Source organism: Parus major, chromosome 1 (genome assembly GCF_001522545.3).
Source record: "Parus major isolate Abel chromosome 1, Parus_major1.1, whole genome shotgun sequence".
NCBI classification, from domain to species: domain Eukaryota; kingdom Metazoa; phylum Chordata; class Aves; order Passeriformes; family Paridae; genus Parus; species Parus major.
Window position 1 is genome coordinate 104,987,239 of NC_031768.1, and position 15,102 is coordinate 105,002,340.

At 39.3% G+C, this 15,102-nt stretch overlaps 1 protein-coding gene across 5 annotated transcripts in view; it reads right to left on the bottom strand.

Annotated features, from left to right (window-relative positions):
- Nucleotides 1–2,210: 2,210 nt before the first annotated feature.
- ROBO1 (roundabout guidance receptor 1) overlaps nucleotides 2,211–15,102 on the bottom strand; it is a 690,100-nt gene continuing 677,208 nt past the window's right edge. For all 5 annotated transcript variants that reach the window (XM_015640442.3, XM_019007725.2, XM_015640439.3 and 2 more), the window contains 5 exons: nucleotides 14,690–15,099; nucleotides 12,960–13,112; nucleotides 5,913–6,221; nucleotides 4,488–4,690; nucleotides 2,211–3,893 (listed from right to left, as the gene is read on the bottom strand). In XM_015640442.3, the coding sequence (XP_015495928.1) occupies nucleotides 3,879–3,893; nucleotides 4,488–4,690; nucleotides 5,913–6,221; nucleotides 12,960–13,112; nucleotides 14,690–15,099 (1,090 nt within the window). In that variant the 3' untranslated portion in view covers nucleotides 2,211–3,878. The remainder of the gene's footprint in view (nucleotides 3,894–4,487; nucleotides 4,691–5,912; nucleotides 6,222–12,959; nucleotides 13,113–14,689; nucleotides 15,100–15,102) is intronic.

Genomic DNA, 15,102 nt, shown 5'->3' on the forward strand with positions numbered 1-15,102 from the left:
TCCTTCCTTAAGTTTACTGAAGGAAGATAATAGATTAAAGAAAAATAAAATAGAGAATATTAGAAGCAAAACATTGTGTAAAACTTACATGCTAACTAAAGCTATAAATTAGAAAGGTTGTTATTTTAACATAGCTGGTTCTGGAATACAAGTGATGTGCTAGATACTTTATAAGAGTTGAAGCAAATTCCATTGCTTACTTTTCATGATCAGTTGCAGCTAACCTAATCCTGTACAATTTTTCCAAATACAGATCTAGAGCATATTTGCATTATCCTAAAATAAAAGCACATTTATACATTAGAATGATTACTCATTGGAAAAGAAACTCACTGGATAAAAATTGCTAAAATGTTTGCAAGGCATTTTGTAAAATTTTATAAATATTATTTTAATCCTCTTTTATAGTATATTAGCAAATATTGCTTCAAGTACAATCAAATTTAAGAGAAACTCATAAAGAATTTCACAGGAAACACTACAAGAGAAAAATAAAATATCTACATGTATTATGTTAACTCAGCACACAAAATATGGATTTTCCAGTAGAGTACTTGTTTTTTCAGGTATACAGCATAATCAAAATCCCTGAACACTACTTGGGTTGTGCTGGCTTTCCAATCACTTCATAATTTGTTAGGAAATATATCTTTGTGTAAATGACCTCATTTTACTGTACCTCAATGGCAAAGTCTAAAGCAGGTGTGTCTCAACATCAGCTACCAGGATAGTCAAGATCAACCCTGTAGGTATTTTCTCTTAATGGCTTTGGTTTTGGTAAGATCAGAGTGCACCAAGAACCAACCAAGTGTGGGTGCAAGAACCCGTGACATTCTTCAGGACACTGCCAGACACAAGTGAATGCAGTCACAAAACAATCCAAAAAACCTCTTAGGGAACACCATCAACAAATTTATAACAACTTCTTAAAAAACCTCATAGGGCAACATTTCCCCCTTACTGCTGGCTGAGGTCAGAACTCCAGCTGGAGCCCGACTTCCAGTGAAGCTACACAGATGGGTATCACTGGGATCCAGAGTGTGATTTCCAGTTTGTCACCGTGCCAGCAGAGAATGAAGGGAGTACCTGTCATTTTGGGCATGCAGCACCAGTGTTTCTGGGCAGACACACCTTACAGAGCTCTGCACTCCACAGCTGCAACTAGATCCCAGTTCTGAGATGCTACACAACCCCTCTGGCAGCAGGATAAGCTTCTGTGCCAAGTGTCACGCTCAGAGACACGTCCTCCACCTTGTTCCCCACACCCTGCTGTGGGAATGGCTTCACCCCAAACCAAAAGGCTGTTTCTGGTGCCAGGAAAACCTTCCAGCAGTGCCTGTGAAACCTCTCCTGCCTCCTCCAAAGGAAAGGTGCAGGCCAGATGGATGGATATCTCCCGTGGCACATCCCAGGCTGTCTGTGGGCTCCTGCCTGGATAATGCTGGCTCTAACACATGCTGATCTGAGGCACGAGGACTGAAGACATCCCAAAAAAAATCAGCACAGAAAGGCTACACATTTGACTTAATGTACCTAATCTTCATATGTGCTTCAAAGCTGCAGTTATGAAACAAAACCTGTACCTGAGACTTGTGCCTGTTAAGGCCCTAGCAGCGTTCTGTGGCAACACAGCAGAGAAGTGTGTCAGTCAAAATCAGCAATTTTTAACTGGGATGAAGGGCAGAGGATAAGAAAAGGGTGATCAGTATGATTACAGGCTTATGAAAATACAAGAGTGGAAAAGGGGCCATCACCTACTCCACCATGGCCCACCACAGAATGGCTACAGCACAGGACAGCAGGCAGGTAAGGAAACCTGCATTTGTGCAGGTCCCAACAGATTTGTTATTGACTCTTAACATTCATTCTCTTCACTTATTTGGATCTTATTTCCTTTGTAGCCAATGTATCTCACCCCCGAGGTGAATGCTTTTGTTGGTACAGATTTTCTTCATCAGCTCTCTCTGGAAATTGGCAGGCTGAGAGAAGTTTTCATTATCACAGTCCATGAAGCGCCCAGAAATCAGATCTTTAAGGCAATCAGCAGTAATTATGTAAAATCCTAGGCTGCATCCAGCTCCCCCACTTTGCTCATGCTACTGTAGCTGCGTGATTTCAGTGGAACAGATCCTGGCTCTTGCCAACAGACATAAGACTGGAGTTGCCCCTAAATTATGCTCCAGGGAACACAAGAAACTACACAGGAAAGATAATGTATTTGAGAACATTTTTAATAAATAATGTGACAAAAATTACTTTTCTGATTATTGGATCCTCAGTATGCAAAATTATGGCTAAAATATGAGGTTTCTTACATGAACATAATGAAAACATTAATCACATGGATTTTTCCTTTAGTACTGCACACCCTTTCTATGGAACCTTTCTTTAAAAATTAGCTAAATGAAAAATTTCAGTCCTCGGTAAACACCAAAACACTTTTTTTTTTCTTTTTTTTTTTTCATTGGGGCTAGTCCTGATAGCTGTCAATAAACAAACACACATTTTTCCATTAGCACCAATGACAAAGAAATTTTATAATTACAAAAAAGATCAGAAAAATCTACAGACAGAGGACATCATTTGGCAATTTCAATGCAACTAATGCCTCTATTTCAGCTTTAATGATAATCCAATGTTGAGAGAGGCCACAGAAAAATTGGTAATTTTCTGTAAGTCCAGGAAAAGTGAGAAGTGTTTTGATTATGGCCCACATTTACTTTACCATCTGTCATCATTCAAATATTCCAAATACAAACATAGAGCATTAACAAAAAAATGAAAAATATCCCAAACAAATGCTTAACATTTTCAATAAGACAAAAAAAAAAAGGTTAATAGTTACAATGGTTTACAAACAAAGTTTAGTGATTGTGCTTTTAAAACCAAAAAAAAAAAAAAAAGATAAGCAGTGCATTACAAAAAAATTCATTGCCAAGATCAAACAAAACTTCTTTAAGTGGCACTTCTTCTTTAAGGTGAATTGACACAAGTAGAGGTCTGAGATTTGGGCCAGTAGCAGTTGATGGTATTACCTAATCGTTATTAAAAATGTCCATTGATTTACTTTTCATAAGCAGTGTTGAAGCTGAAAATTTGAAAAAAAGTTTCAGATAAACTTGCTCATGCTATGATTAGGCAAATAGCAATCACATTGGCTTACCTCCTGCCTATCCCAAAGGACATTTTTAATAAGACTGTATTTAATGATGAAAATGGAAAGACAAATCAAAGTACCACAGGGGTTTAAAATGAGTACATATTTACAATAAGAGCCATCTTGTCCCAAATTAAATTTTACTTTAATTTGTCAAACTGTATCATCTGCGAAAGCAAGAGATGGGCAGAACACAAGACACAGGGTCTGTGTTAAATCTGCAAGGTACCATTTGCAGTGAGTGCAGCCCCCAGTGACACCCCGAGAACCAAAGGATGTTGTGCACCACGCTCGCTCTGGGCACCTCCGATCGCTGCCGTGGCCCTTGCGCCGTTATCCACTGGCTCAGCGCACCGAGCGCCGCCTCGCTGGGGAGAAACCTTGGAATCCCAGCCCTGGAATCCCTTTCTGGTCTAATCCTGGAGCAGCAGCTGGCCCAAGCACCTCGAAGAGCAGCTTCCCTGCCTCCTCGGGCAGCGAAGGTGATGCACTCAGCGTTATGGATTAGGCAAGAGCCGTTCCTAGTGAGGAGGGTTTACAAAGAAAGAGTAAAACAAAAACTAGCATTCTGATGGCATGAGGAAAAAGGAAAAATTGTACACTCTGATTGCACTGAACATTATTTCTGGCGTCAAACATCATCAGACTTGAGGCATCTTAAGTGATTTATTTTTTTTTCTGATTAGATTTCAAAAGCCTGTTACAGTACATGTCGTTGTCTTCAGCTTTCTGTTTCCTGTATTAAAAAAGAGAGGATATAATTACTACATGTTAACCTTTATTATTTAAAATTTGCTTTACATACTTCTTAGAGATTTGCTACCTTTAAATGATAATTACTACTTTAAATTATGCACAGCAGTGTGACTGCATGTTAGCCACCCTTTTTACAATCAGTATTTAAATTGAATCAATATAAATAGGCAGAAAAAAGTAAAGACAGGAAGTTCATATCTTAATGTCTAATAAAATCTAGAATGATAAACTGTCAAAAGATGTGAAAGGCAATGTCATGGCGTTCTTATATGATCTAGTTCTTTACATTACTGAAATTCTTTCAAAACTGAAAATAAAGTGCTCTTTAAAGTACTGCATTTCTGCCAGTTCTGTTCCATAAGTTTTAGTGAGGTGACAATTATATTACATATGACTTGTTTTTTATGTTTTGACACATTTCTAGTTTGTTTACTTGGATTGGGCAATGGACAAATAAATGCATTAATTTTCCTGAACAGAAATATTTCTGGTTCAAAAGCGTTTTTCCCTGGCATCTGTCTAAAAACAAAAACTCCTTTATTGTAGCCTTCTTCAGTATTACAGCTGCAGTTACCTCCATCTCTTCTTCTTCTTCCTCTTCTCCTTGTTCATAGGCTCCCAGTACTTGCATTTCTGCAACATTCCTTCGGGCTAGATTTGCTTGATCTGCCCTCTGCCTGCCTCCTGACCCTCTTGACGACATGGAGCTGGAGGAGCTGGGATCTCTAGGATTATTTGATGTTGGAAACGTTGGTCTAGAATATGGCAGGATGTCCTCTGTATAATTAAATGCATACATTGTTACATTTACAAGCCCAGAGATACTGTGAACCTAAAATTCCTGCATGCAGTTGATTTACTTTTTGATTCTCAGGAGGTTTAAAGCGATGCCTGACAAGAACATGAAATATGCTGCTTCCATAGCAGCAGTACAGAAGCTTTCTCAAGGAAATTTATAGTCTTTACATGGAAACGTTCGCTACAGAAAAACTAATTCATGATTAGTGTCCATTTCATTTCAATTTAGGATTCCTGGTCTATGTTCTACAGGAAAATGATAAAAAACCCACCCCTAGTAGTATATATTCGATATGACAGAGTAGGAGGAAATGAGAACACATGTATGATACAAGGAACTCATTCCATCTCAGTGCTGCACCCTGAATTTCTTAGGCTGAATTTGAGACACAATCAGTGGCCATGCTTTAATATTTCACCACCATCCTCTGTGGTAGCATTCTGATCACTTTTCTCTACAGCAATCCACTGTAATCAAACTTTTATTCATGTACCCACTTAACCAGCTTAATACCCAAACACTGCTGATGTTATCCCTAAATACCTGTAGGTAGAAAGAACCAGGCATTTGTATAAATCTGTGCTCTTGGTGAAGTCTTGGCATGTTCCATTAACTAGTAAACTTACAACTTTCCATATATAAGACATTACTTTGATTAGGTCTGGCTCACACAATGCTATGAGAGTTAGTATTTATAATTAATCCACAACTACTAGGGCATTTTCACTCTTGAAACAGGACCAGGTCTCATTCCGACCCTTTTGTTGGCAAAATTTGCAAAATGGGCCAAGTGCTGATCCTTTGGTAGGAAAATTAAGTTTCTGACTTACAGATCTACTGTCTTATTTCACTCAGTCTCCTTATAAACCAGATTATAAACAGATATGTTAAATATAACTAGACTACAAGTGTGTGGTAGGACCAGGGATACTGATCCTTACAGCTTTTAAGGAATATTCCTTTTTTGTTTCCTCATCATTAGCTTTAATACATAATGGGTCTAAGGGCAGCAAAATAGAAAAAGAATGTTTTGTAAGCTTGTAATAAGCTTGTTCTACCCTAACAAGGAGCTGCAATGTGACCCATATTAACCCTACACTTATGATGAACAGTGGAAATTCAGCAGCTCTAGTTTCAGGTCACCAGCCTGCAAAGCTCCCAGCGGCCAGCACCCAGCAGACCCCGAGCAGGCAGAATGACCTTGAAGAAGATGACTTTTTGCTGGTGTGCCGTCTCGTTTTGGTGCTTTGCTCGCTCGCGGTTTGCCGTCACTTTGCTGCTCCTGGGGCTCTCTGCGCTCCCCCGAGCCCGTCCGCACGTCGGGATGCTGCCTGCCCTCCGCCCCGTCCCTGCCCTTGTAGCTCGCTCCCTTCCTGTCCGCAGATCTGTCCGTCCTGGCGTCCATGGAGGCCAGCTTGGGCAGCATCACCGGCCGCACCTCCAGCTGCGACTTGGACTGCGCCGTCGGGGACTTTATGGCGGGAGGGGGCACAGGAGGAGGGGGCAGATCTGTGGGGTTGAAAGAGGAGAGTAATTACCATGACATCACACACTAGTGAAATTGAGAAATAATATTTGACTTGAATTGAAGAAACAGACGCTCTTGTTTACTTTCTGCCCTCCCCCTGCCCTCCACTCTCCACCCCAAAAAGTATTATGTTACTGTTGAAACTGCTGATGGGTATTTTTCCAAAACCTTGAGCTTTGAAAACATAAAGAATGACCTCTCCCTGCCTTTTCAAATCACAATATTTTCTTAAAAATCATTACCAAAAACTGCAATAAACTTCAGGCTCTTGGATATTAAGGTATCAGTTATGGATATCAACAAAGAGTTAAGGATAATAACATATCCTTCCTGATATTTGCAATTGTTTGCAAAGTCTATTCAAGAACACAGCAGCTTGTGCTGCAATTGCTCAAGGTCTTCAGTGTAGCGAGCATTACAGCAAACAGGCTGGGATGTAAGAATGTGAATCATTGCTGACATATGTAGGGATAAACTATTTGTATTACTGCAATCCTCTTTTAAACCAGTAGGTTAAAATAACACACATATATCCTTAATGTCTGTGGGTATGTCATGACAAATTAAAAAAAAAAGAAATTAAATAAAAGCACAGTCAGTCAATGAAGTAATAAGCTCTCAGAAAAAAACAGAAAAAGAAGAAAAGACACACAAAGACTTCTGGATTTGTCTCTTTAAATTAGCACAGCTTAAAGGGTTCTAAAATTCTGAATATTTGAATGTTAAAATATTTACAATATTTTTAAAGGACACGTAATTTACTTCATTATATTTTTGTATTCTTGCATTAGGACATAAAACTAGAATATGTAAAATGTTCATCAGGATACAGCAGTGCTCTGTGGAGTATAAATGTGAAGGAAAAAATATAGGAGTCAAGCAAGGAAGTGCAAATACAAAAGAAGTTCACAATAAAGCTATACGCACAATTCACACTAATTGGAAGAGGACACACTGATTCAGAAGTGGATGAAGATATTCAGACTCAGAAATGTAGGCTTCTGGAACCACAGATGCGTTTATTTTAACACACTCTGGTTGGATTTGTCCTTCTCTCAACCCTTTGGGGTGCATGTTGGGCACAAAAAAGACCATCATGGTTTTAAGCCCAGCTGGAGATTAAATTCTTCTCAGCAATTCATTCAGCCTTCCACTTCTCTCACCCCAGTGGAATGGGGAGGAGAATCAAAGTAAAACTTGCATGTTGAACAAAGAACAGCTTAATAATTGAAAATAAAAGTAATATAATGCAATGATAGTAAACAACAATAAGAAGAAGAAGGGAAAAAACAAGTGATGCACAATGCAATTGCTCACCACCCACTGGTGACCCAATTTGGTCACCACCCACTGACCAATACCAGACCCCCTTCCTGAACCCAGATGGGCCCTTCTGCATAAATCCCAGGTTTATATACTGGACATGACGTTCCACGGTGTGGAATATCCCTTGGGTCAGTCTGGGTCACCTGTCCCAGCTATGCTCCCTCCCAGTTTCTTCTGTGCACCTCCTTGCTTGGCAAAGAATAAGACAAGACAAAAAAAGAGTCTTTTACTGAGGATAGACACGACTTAGTAAAAAGCCATCTTAAACACCAAAACTCCAAAACAAAGCATGGTAACAGCTGCTGAGAAGAAATTAACTCTACCCCAGCTGAACTCAGGACAATGCAATATCTTGTGTCTCACGTGCTCCACTCACTTTCTCTATGATAAAGCATGGAACAGCCCTTCTCTTGAACCTGCTGGTGTAAAGGGAGTGTAGATATCCAACATCAGCCTTTTCAGCCACCCTTGCAGCCAGTGTCCAGCAGATGTGGCATGGCAGTGCACTGGCTGAAGGAATACTGAAGGGAAGGAACATTCCTGCAGCCTACAAAATATAGCTTGGAACAAACTACTTTGCTCAAGAACCTTATCCAGCTACACAGGACAATGAAAAAAGTGGTGTTGAATCTTGACTATTGAAAGGGAAGATGCATTGATATAAGAAGTTTCATAAACTGGCAGTAGCTCTATGGTACAGTAATAACTAAAGAAAACTGATATTCACTTTCAAGAACATCTCTGCAACCTGCAGGGAAACTATAAAAATATTCATTATAACACAGTACTTCTGACTGAGAAGAATCCTTAACAGAGGGAAAAAAAAAAATCCCTTTCAGAGGTCAACACTATTACACCCCTGTGGTATTTATTTTAACAGCTCAGATCACAGAGAAAATCCAGATTCAATCTGCCTCCTCGAGTACAAACTGGCACACTTATGAAAAGCAAAATGGAAGCTTCCATTGTAAAGAATAAAAAATAAATCACAAAGCAACATCAAACCAATAGAAAGAACTCAGAAGTATTTGTTAAAGGTCAGCTGTGCTCACATGTTTCATTCATGTCTATGTATTATTGCTATCCAGCTTCCCATGTAACTCAAACAATTAATGGATGCCATACAGGAGAAACCTTCCATAGGTGTCTTTTGAAAGGAGAGCTGATCATTTTATAAATGAGAACACACACAGGAACCATGGCATAAGCAAAACAGTATTGAGGAGAAATAATCTGCTAAATTAATTTTACACTAAACTGTAGAAACCATAAATAAGCACAAAAAGATGAATTCTAAGTAGTGACTAATGAGGGAATTAGGATTCATTAGGCAACTCTCTCTTTTAAACTCTACCAAGCTGCAGATTTTTCAGTCATACCCTGAAGAAAACAGGGTATAGATTTGATGCAATACTGAAGGAGATCCCTGGAAGTGTTCAAGACAAGGCTGGATGGGGCTCTGAGCAACCTGGTCTAGTAAGGTGTCCCTGGCCATGGCAGGGGGGTTAGAACCAGACAACCTTTGGGCTTCCTTCCAACTTAGGCCCTTCTATCATTCTCTAATAGACAAAGTGAATTTTTAGTCTATTGCATGTTCATGCTGGTATGCAAAACTGAAGATTGATCCTGACATGAAAAAACCTTAGACAGCATTTAAGATTTCCAGACACATCATCATAATCTGAGCTATTATTCACCTACTGAAGTTGTTTTCATGCTTTGTCTCTCAAGAAACATGGCTCACACTGTACACAGTAATTGGATGAACAAATTAATACAGCAAATCCCAATGTGATGTATAAACGCTGCAGCCTGTTGCTTTTTTTTTTTTTTGCTTTTATGTAAATTTGCATAATTATCACAACAATTTTCATTCCACAAAACCTCCCTCAAAATTTGGTATTTACAAATTACCTCATAATGGACTCAGAAGTAAGGACTGAGAAGAGGGCAAGCATCTGAAAATTATTATAATTCAATAACAAGCTGATTTTTAGCAGAGTAAGAAATGCACTCTTACTTATTCTGTACCTTGCTAAAATCTGCTTCATATGGAGTAGATTTTTTTGTACTGCACAGGCAGAGGGAGACAAAAGTACAAATGCTGTTGGCATGGATAAAGGCTTAATATTTCCAAGTGAAAATTCGAGGAATATTTGGCAGGTGTTCAACTGCCTTTTGTGAGAAATTCAGCTGCCCTCACATCATGTCACTGGTAACACAGCTAAATAACTCAGTTACAGTCTCAGCCAGTCAGTCGTAAAACTGTTTCGTATTTTTTCTCACTCAGAGATTTAAAGAATAATTGGGATTTAAAATCTCCTATGAACTGTGAATGGCATAATTTCTATTGAAAGACCTACTGAATCAGAACAATGGCAAAGTACTTTTATCCTTTTTACTGAAATGTTTACAATTTTAAGGTTTATAACAACTGACAAATAAATTCCAGACAGTTCAGAAGAGAGTCTCCCATATACATTTTTAGAAAAGACAAACACATTCTTTTAAAGTTTGGTTTTCTAAATTAAATATGTAAGTAGGTCAGTCAAGGTTGAAAAGGAGGGTACATCTGGTAGTTGGTTCTTGCAATGCATTCTTAGTAAACTCTCCTAAAAGTCTGGATGAAGAGCAATTAAAAATTCATGCATTTTAATCCTTACCACCTACTGAGCAAAGATTTTTAGCAACAAATATGAAGAACATTTCACTGCCTGGATGACTGTCAGGGAACAAAAGAAGTGAGCCGAAATCCCATCCCACAGAAAGTAGCAACTGACTTGAAGTAATGCTCACAGAAAATACAAAATTGTTACTGTTTGGACAATGCAGAGACATCAGAGAGAACTCTACTTTAAAAATAGGTAGTCGTAGGCATTTTATTGCTACATTAGTAACAAACACACCTTCAGAAAGACCAACCTCTTTCACAGATTTGTCTGTATGAAGAAAATAAAAGAGAACTTTTAAAGACTTATCTATATTGTTGTTGATAATACTACTGGCATTTTCAACTATTAATGAAAATCTTCAATTTATTTACATATCCTTCCTGTCAACTAATCATTTAAATTCTTCATTACACTTGTGTTTCATAGAAGTATTAGCAAGCACTAATTCAGATAATTTGGAAACAGTAGAAAATTCTTTATATGCAGTTCTTTAAAATTCCATTTTAGAGGCTGAGAAAGTAATGAAAGAATATCTTTTTCTCTTTTTAGTATTTATTGAATGCTTCTTCTTTTTATTCCCCCACTGCTACAAACACATTTTTGTTCACTCATTATGAAGAGAAAAAAGTAACTCTGTATTGGGCACTCCTTTATAAAAAAAGACAAATAATAGTCTTCAAGCCTATATAAAAAACTAAGTATATCTCAGAAAGGTCAACTGTGCCTAAATGTTTCCTTCATGCATCCATATCACTTTTCTCCACCTAAGGAAAACAATTGCTGTATGTTATTTTATAGCTAATTCTAAAGGGACACAATATGTGTCTATAAAGTAAATGGTTGGAATCTACAGTAAGGTTCCAAATAGGCTTATGCAAATAGACTGAGGGGAAAAAAATAATAATTAAAAAAAAAAATATCAAAACCAAACAAGTCCTTCAGCCTTTGAACTGGATTTTATTAGATCTGCAGGAACTAAAGCCATAATTTGCTATTCCCTGAATGACCACACTATATTGCACTATAAAGAGGTTAGTGGAAATTCTTACCTAATTAGAAAATATGCTGAAGTAAGCAGGTGCTACATAACACAAAACAAATATTGATCATGACTGTCAAATCTATATTGCAATATCTAATGACGATGGCTCTATGATTTAACTCTGTGTAACTACTTTCACAAAAACCCTTCATCAAATACAGGCCCATCTCTTATTTATCCCCATGTTAGAAGCAAATGGCCACATAAAACACCTTTATTTATTTATTTCTGATGTCCTAGCCATTCTGTTTGTATTGAGGCTTGATGGTCTGCCAATTATTCAGTTCAGAGCATTCTCTTCAAGAGAATAAAAGCTGATAAAATGTCAATAAAATCCTGTGAAACGCCATTACAAGAGTCTCTTAAATGTAATGTTTCTGGTACAGTTTTGGGATTTACACCTTGTGTTGTCCTTTCACAAAAGCAAACATGAACAAAACCACTGTAATAACCTCTTGAAATCAGATAATATTCCAACAGCTCAGTTTTACTGACAGAAGGGGCCTGGGCACAAGCCAAGAGGCCCAGGTGCACTGTGTCATGCCAGCATTTAACGCAGCCTAATATCAGATAGATGCTACTGAGAGAAAATACTCGGAATAAAGTACAGATAATAGCACGGACAACCACTCATTGCTAAATTACTTCTGCTCATCGTGCTTTGAGCTTTGTATTAAATTTTTTCGTCAAGTGGCAGGAATCACAGGGAGAAGTGGTTCAAAACTCCCTTCTTGTAACCCTGGATAAGGATCTATAATATTAGCCTTTCATATGATAATGGCAAATGATGCCCCTCTTTGAAAAATTTCAGGCTGGTAATGAAAGTCCTAATCAGATTGTTGTTGCAGAGAAGCAGGAGGTGGGGAGCTCTGCCCTTCTTTCCTTTTCCCTTCCCTCCTCTCCCCTCCCCTTCCCCCACATCTCCCTCCTGTTAGCAAATTCAGCAAACTTGACAAGATGGGTTAAGTCTTGGGGAATTTATCTCACGTGAATTTCCAACAAAGCCCACGGATTGTTTTATACAACTGGAAGGCAGTGCTTTAATAAAAGCTGCACCACCTGAGGCGTTTTCATTAAAGGCTCTCTCTAGACAACATCACAATGTTTGCATTATCATCCTACACCCCCAAGAGAATACAAGCACTACCTTTTCAGCAAGAGTTGATATTGTGTGTGAAGGCACGAGAGAAGATGATTAGATTTTGCTTTCACTCACAAAGTAACCGCTTGCAACAATGCTGTGGTCGGGAATACAATTCACTGATTTGTGCTGTCCACCATTTGGATGGTGAATTGTTGCTTTTTTTCAAGAAAAGAAGGTTTTAATTCTGAAGGTTTTAATAGTCAGTCACGTGAACGGAGATTTTAATCCTAACCACGCATTATTCTCAATGACTGTACTATTTAATCTATCTGGGCTCTTAAATACTGAGGGTAATTAGCCGATTAGGACACTATAGAAAACAGGTGCAAGGCTCTGGAGTGGAAGCATCAACGTACTGTATTAAGGAACTCTGGCATTTAAAATGATTAAACTGTTCAGTGTGTTTAGCAACAGGAAACACAAATCACTGGATTCTGAAACACAGCATTATCGCTGTGGAAAAATTTCACGCACACGCGCTGAATGCATATTTAGAAAGGTTCAGTGAGGCTTTCACCCGTTGCAGTGGACTCACCATCTGTGTAGACTTCTCTGCGCAGATGTCCTGGCTGGTGTTTTTGCTTTTTGGCAGGTCGGACCTTCTGTATTACAACAGCACTCATGTTGCTGTCGGTAGATACGGGGCTGGTGGGTCTGGGACAGTGTGATGCATGAAAATGTCTACGGCCTGCAAATGGTTATGGAACAATAACAATTATTTTTCTTACCTAAAATAAGACTTTCTCTTTTCACATCAGAATGCTCTAGCTGTACAAAACCTAAAAATACACTGCTGGAACAATAACAAAGCTCATCCAGTTTTAAAATGAGCTGTAACTAAATTGAAGCATTTGCTATCCTATCATTAGGCAGGCTGGCTTGGTTGAACAGAAATTATCCAGCTGCTTGGTAGCTGGTAGCTCCTGCCCCAGGAGCACGAAATCCATCAGCAGGCAAGCACAAGCAGGATTCCCACCCAGCCAGTTTCTGCAAAGAGCATAGTTTCCCTTTCAGGTTTCCCCTCCCCTAGCCTGGGCCACACGAGGTCATCCCTGACAGAGGCAGAGCAAGTGATCAGCAGGTCTCAGGTACAGAATCCCCTCGGTCACTTCGAGTGAATTTTCAGGAATACATCAAGGCTGGAGGGCTGGCATTTTATTATAGATTATTTGCAGGTAAGAAGTGTCATATTTTAAGGACATGCAGGCAGGCACACGCAATACCAATATATAGAAACCACTGAATAACGTGAACTTGACTGCTGCAAAAATATTAGCAACCAGATTAAAAAGACCTTTTCTAAATATATGTCTCTAAATATATTTATAGGAATTTATTTGTACAAAATTGCTAAAATCCTGGCCCCGTAGGTATGAATGGGAATTTTGCCACCTACTTCAATTGGTCAGGATTTCATCCAGAATTACTAAATTACCTCCCCTCTCACTCTTCATGATGAACAGCTGTGTTGAAATGAAACAAAGGACTGTTAACTGGGAGAGGATGTCAGAAATGGGAGGAATGTTGAAAATCTGTGGAGTCAGGGTGGACACAGTTGTGACAGAGTACCGCTTCTCCAAGTCTGGCAGTTTAATAGGATTGATTGTCAAAACATTCATGGAGCTGCCTGAAACCTGCATCCCAGCCTCCTGTATTCTTATTCTTTAGATGTAGTATAACAATATGCATTTGGCTTAGTAAGGTTACTGATTACCTGTATATATCCACTGCTACTAGTATCCAGTATGTTGTAACAATGAAATATTTCAAATATCATGTTCAAATATGTTCAGTGGTGTTACAGGGGAAAGGAAAAGTGGAAACACAAACATATGCATAAGGCCCTGCTGCATATGCATAATCTGTAAATTAAAATGCAACTCAAAAAAAGGTTTACTATTTTTTGAACATTTCAACAGAGAGTGACTAAATCTCTCTTTGAGTGACTGAAAACACTGGGAGCCTTGTACTGGGAAAAGACAGACTTCTATAATTGGTTTTTTTTTTCCCCTCTCATTCAGTTTGGAGTGTAAATCCACCAGCAAGGCTGATGTTTGTCCATGATCAGTAAGACCAAAGAACTAGGAACTACTTATGAAAAATATGTAGAGCAGCAATTTCTTTGAACCGTGTCACCAAAACTCCTTTTCTGCCTCTTCCTGACTCCTACCTCCCAAGAACAGGAATTCAGAAAGCGCCTGTGGGCAGGTTCATTTTGCAATGGCCACCTTTTTTGTTTCTCCCATCGGGCAGAGGACAACTCACCTCCTGCTGCCTCGTGCATTTGCCGTCTGGCTACTTTGAGCCCGGCGTACTCGGCAGCCGCTGCCACAGCCTGTGCAAAATCGGCGTCGGTGAAAAACGATCCGTCGGAGGAGCTCACGCTGGAGCGCCCGCTGGAGATGTTGTCTTCTTCAGAGGCTGAGCCCCAGCCATTGATCATGGAGCCTGTCACAGAGCTCTCCAAATCCCCGACGCTGGAGGCAGGGGTCTGCTCCAGCCCACGCAAAAGGAGCCTCCTGTTCTGCATCTTGGCAACCTCTATGTCTGCCTCGTCCTCCTCCTCTTCTGGGGCATCAGTATCCATGTCAGACACCAAGGGCCCTGAGATGTACCCATAGGTATGTGGTGGGGAGATGGGCCTTGGAGGGGGTGGAGGGCTCACAGGCTGACGTCTG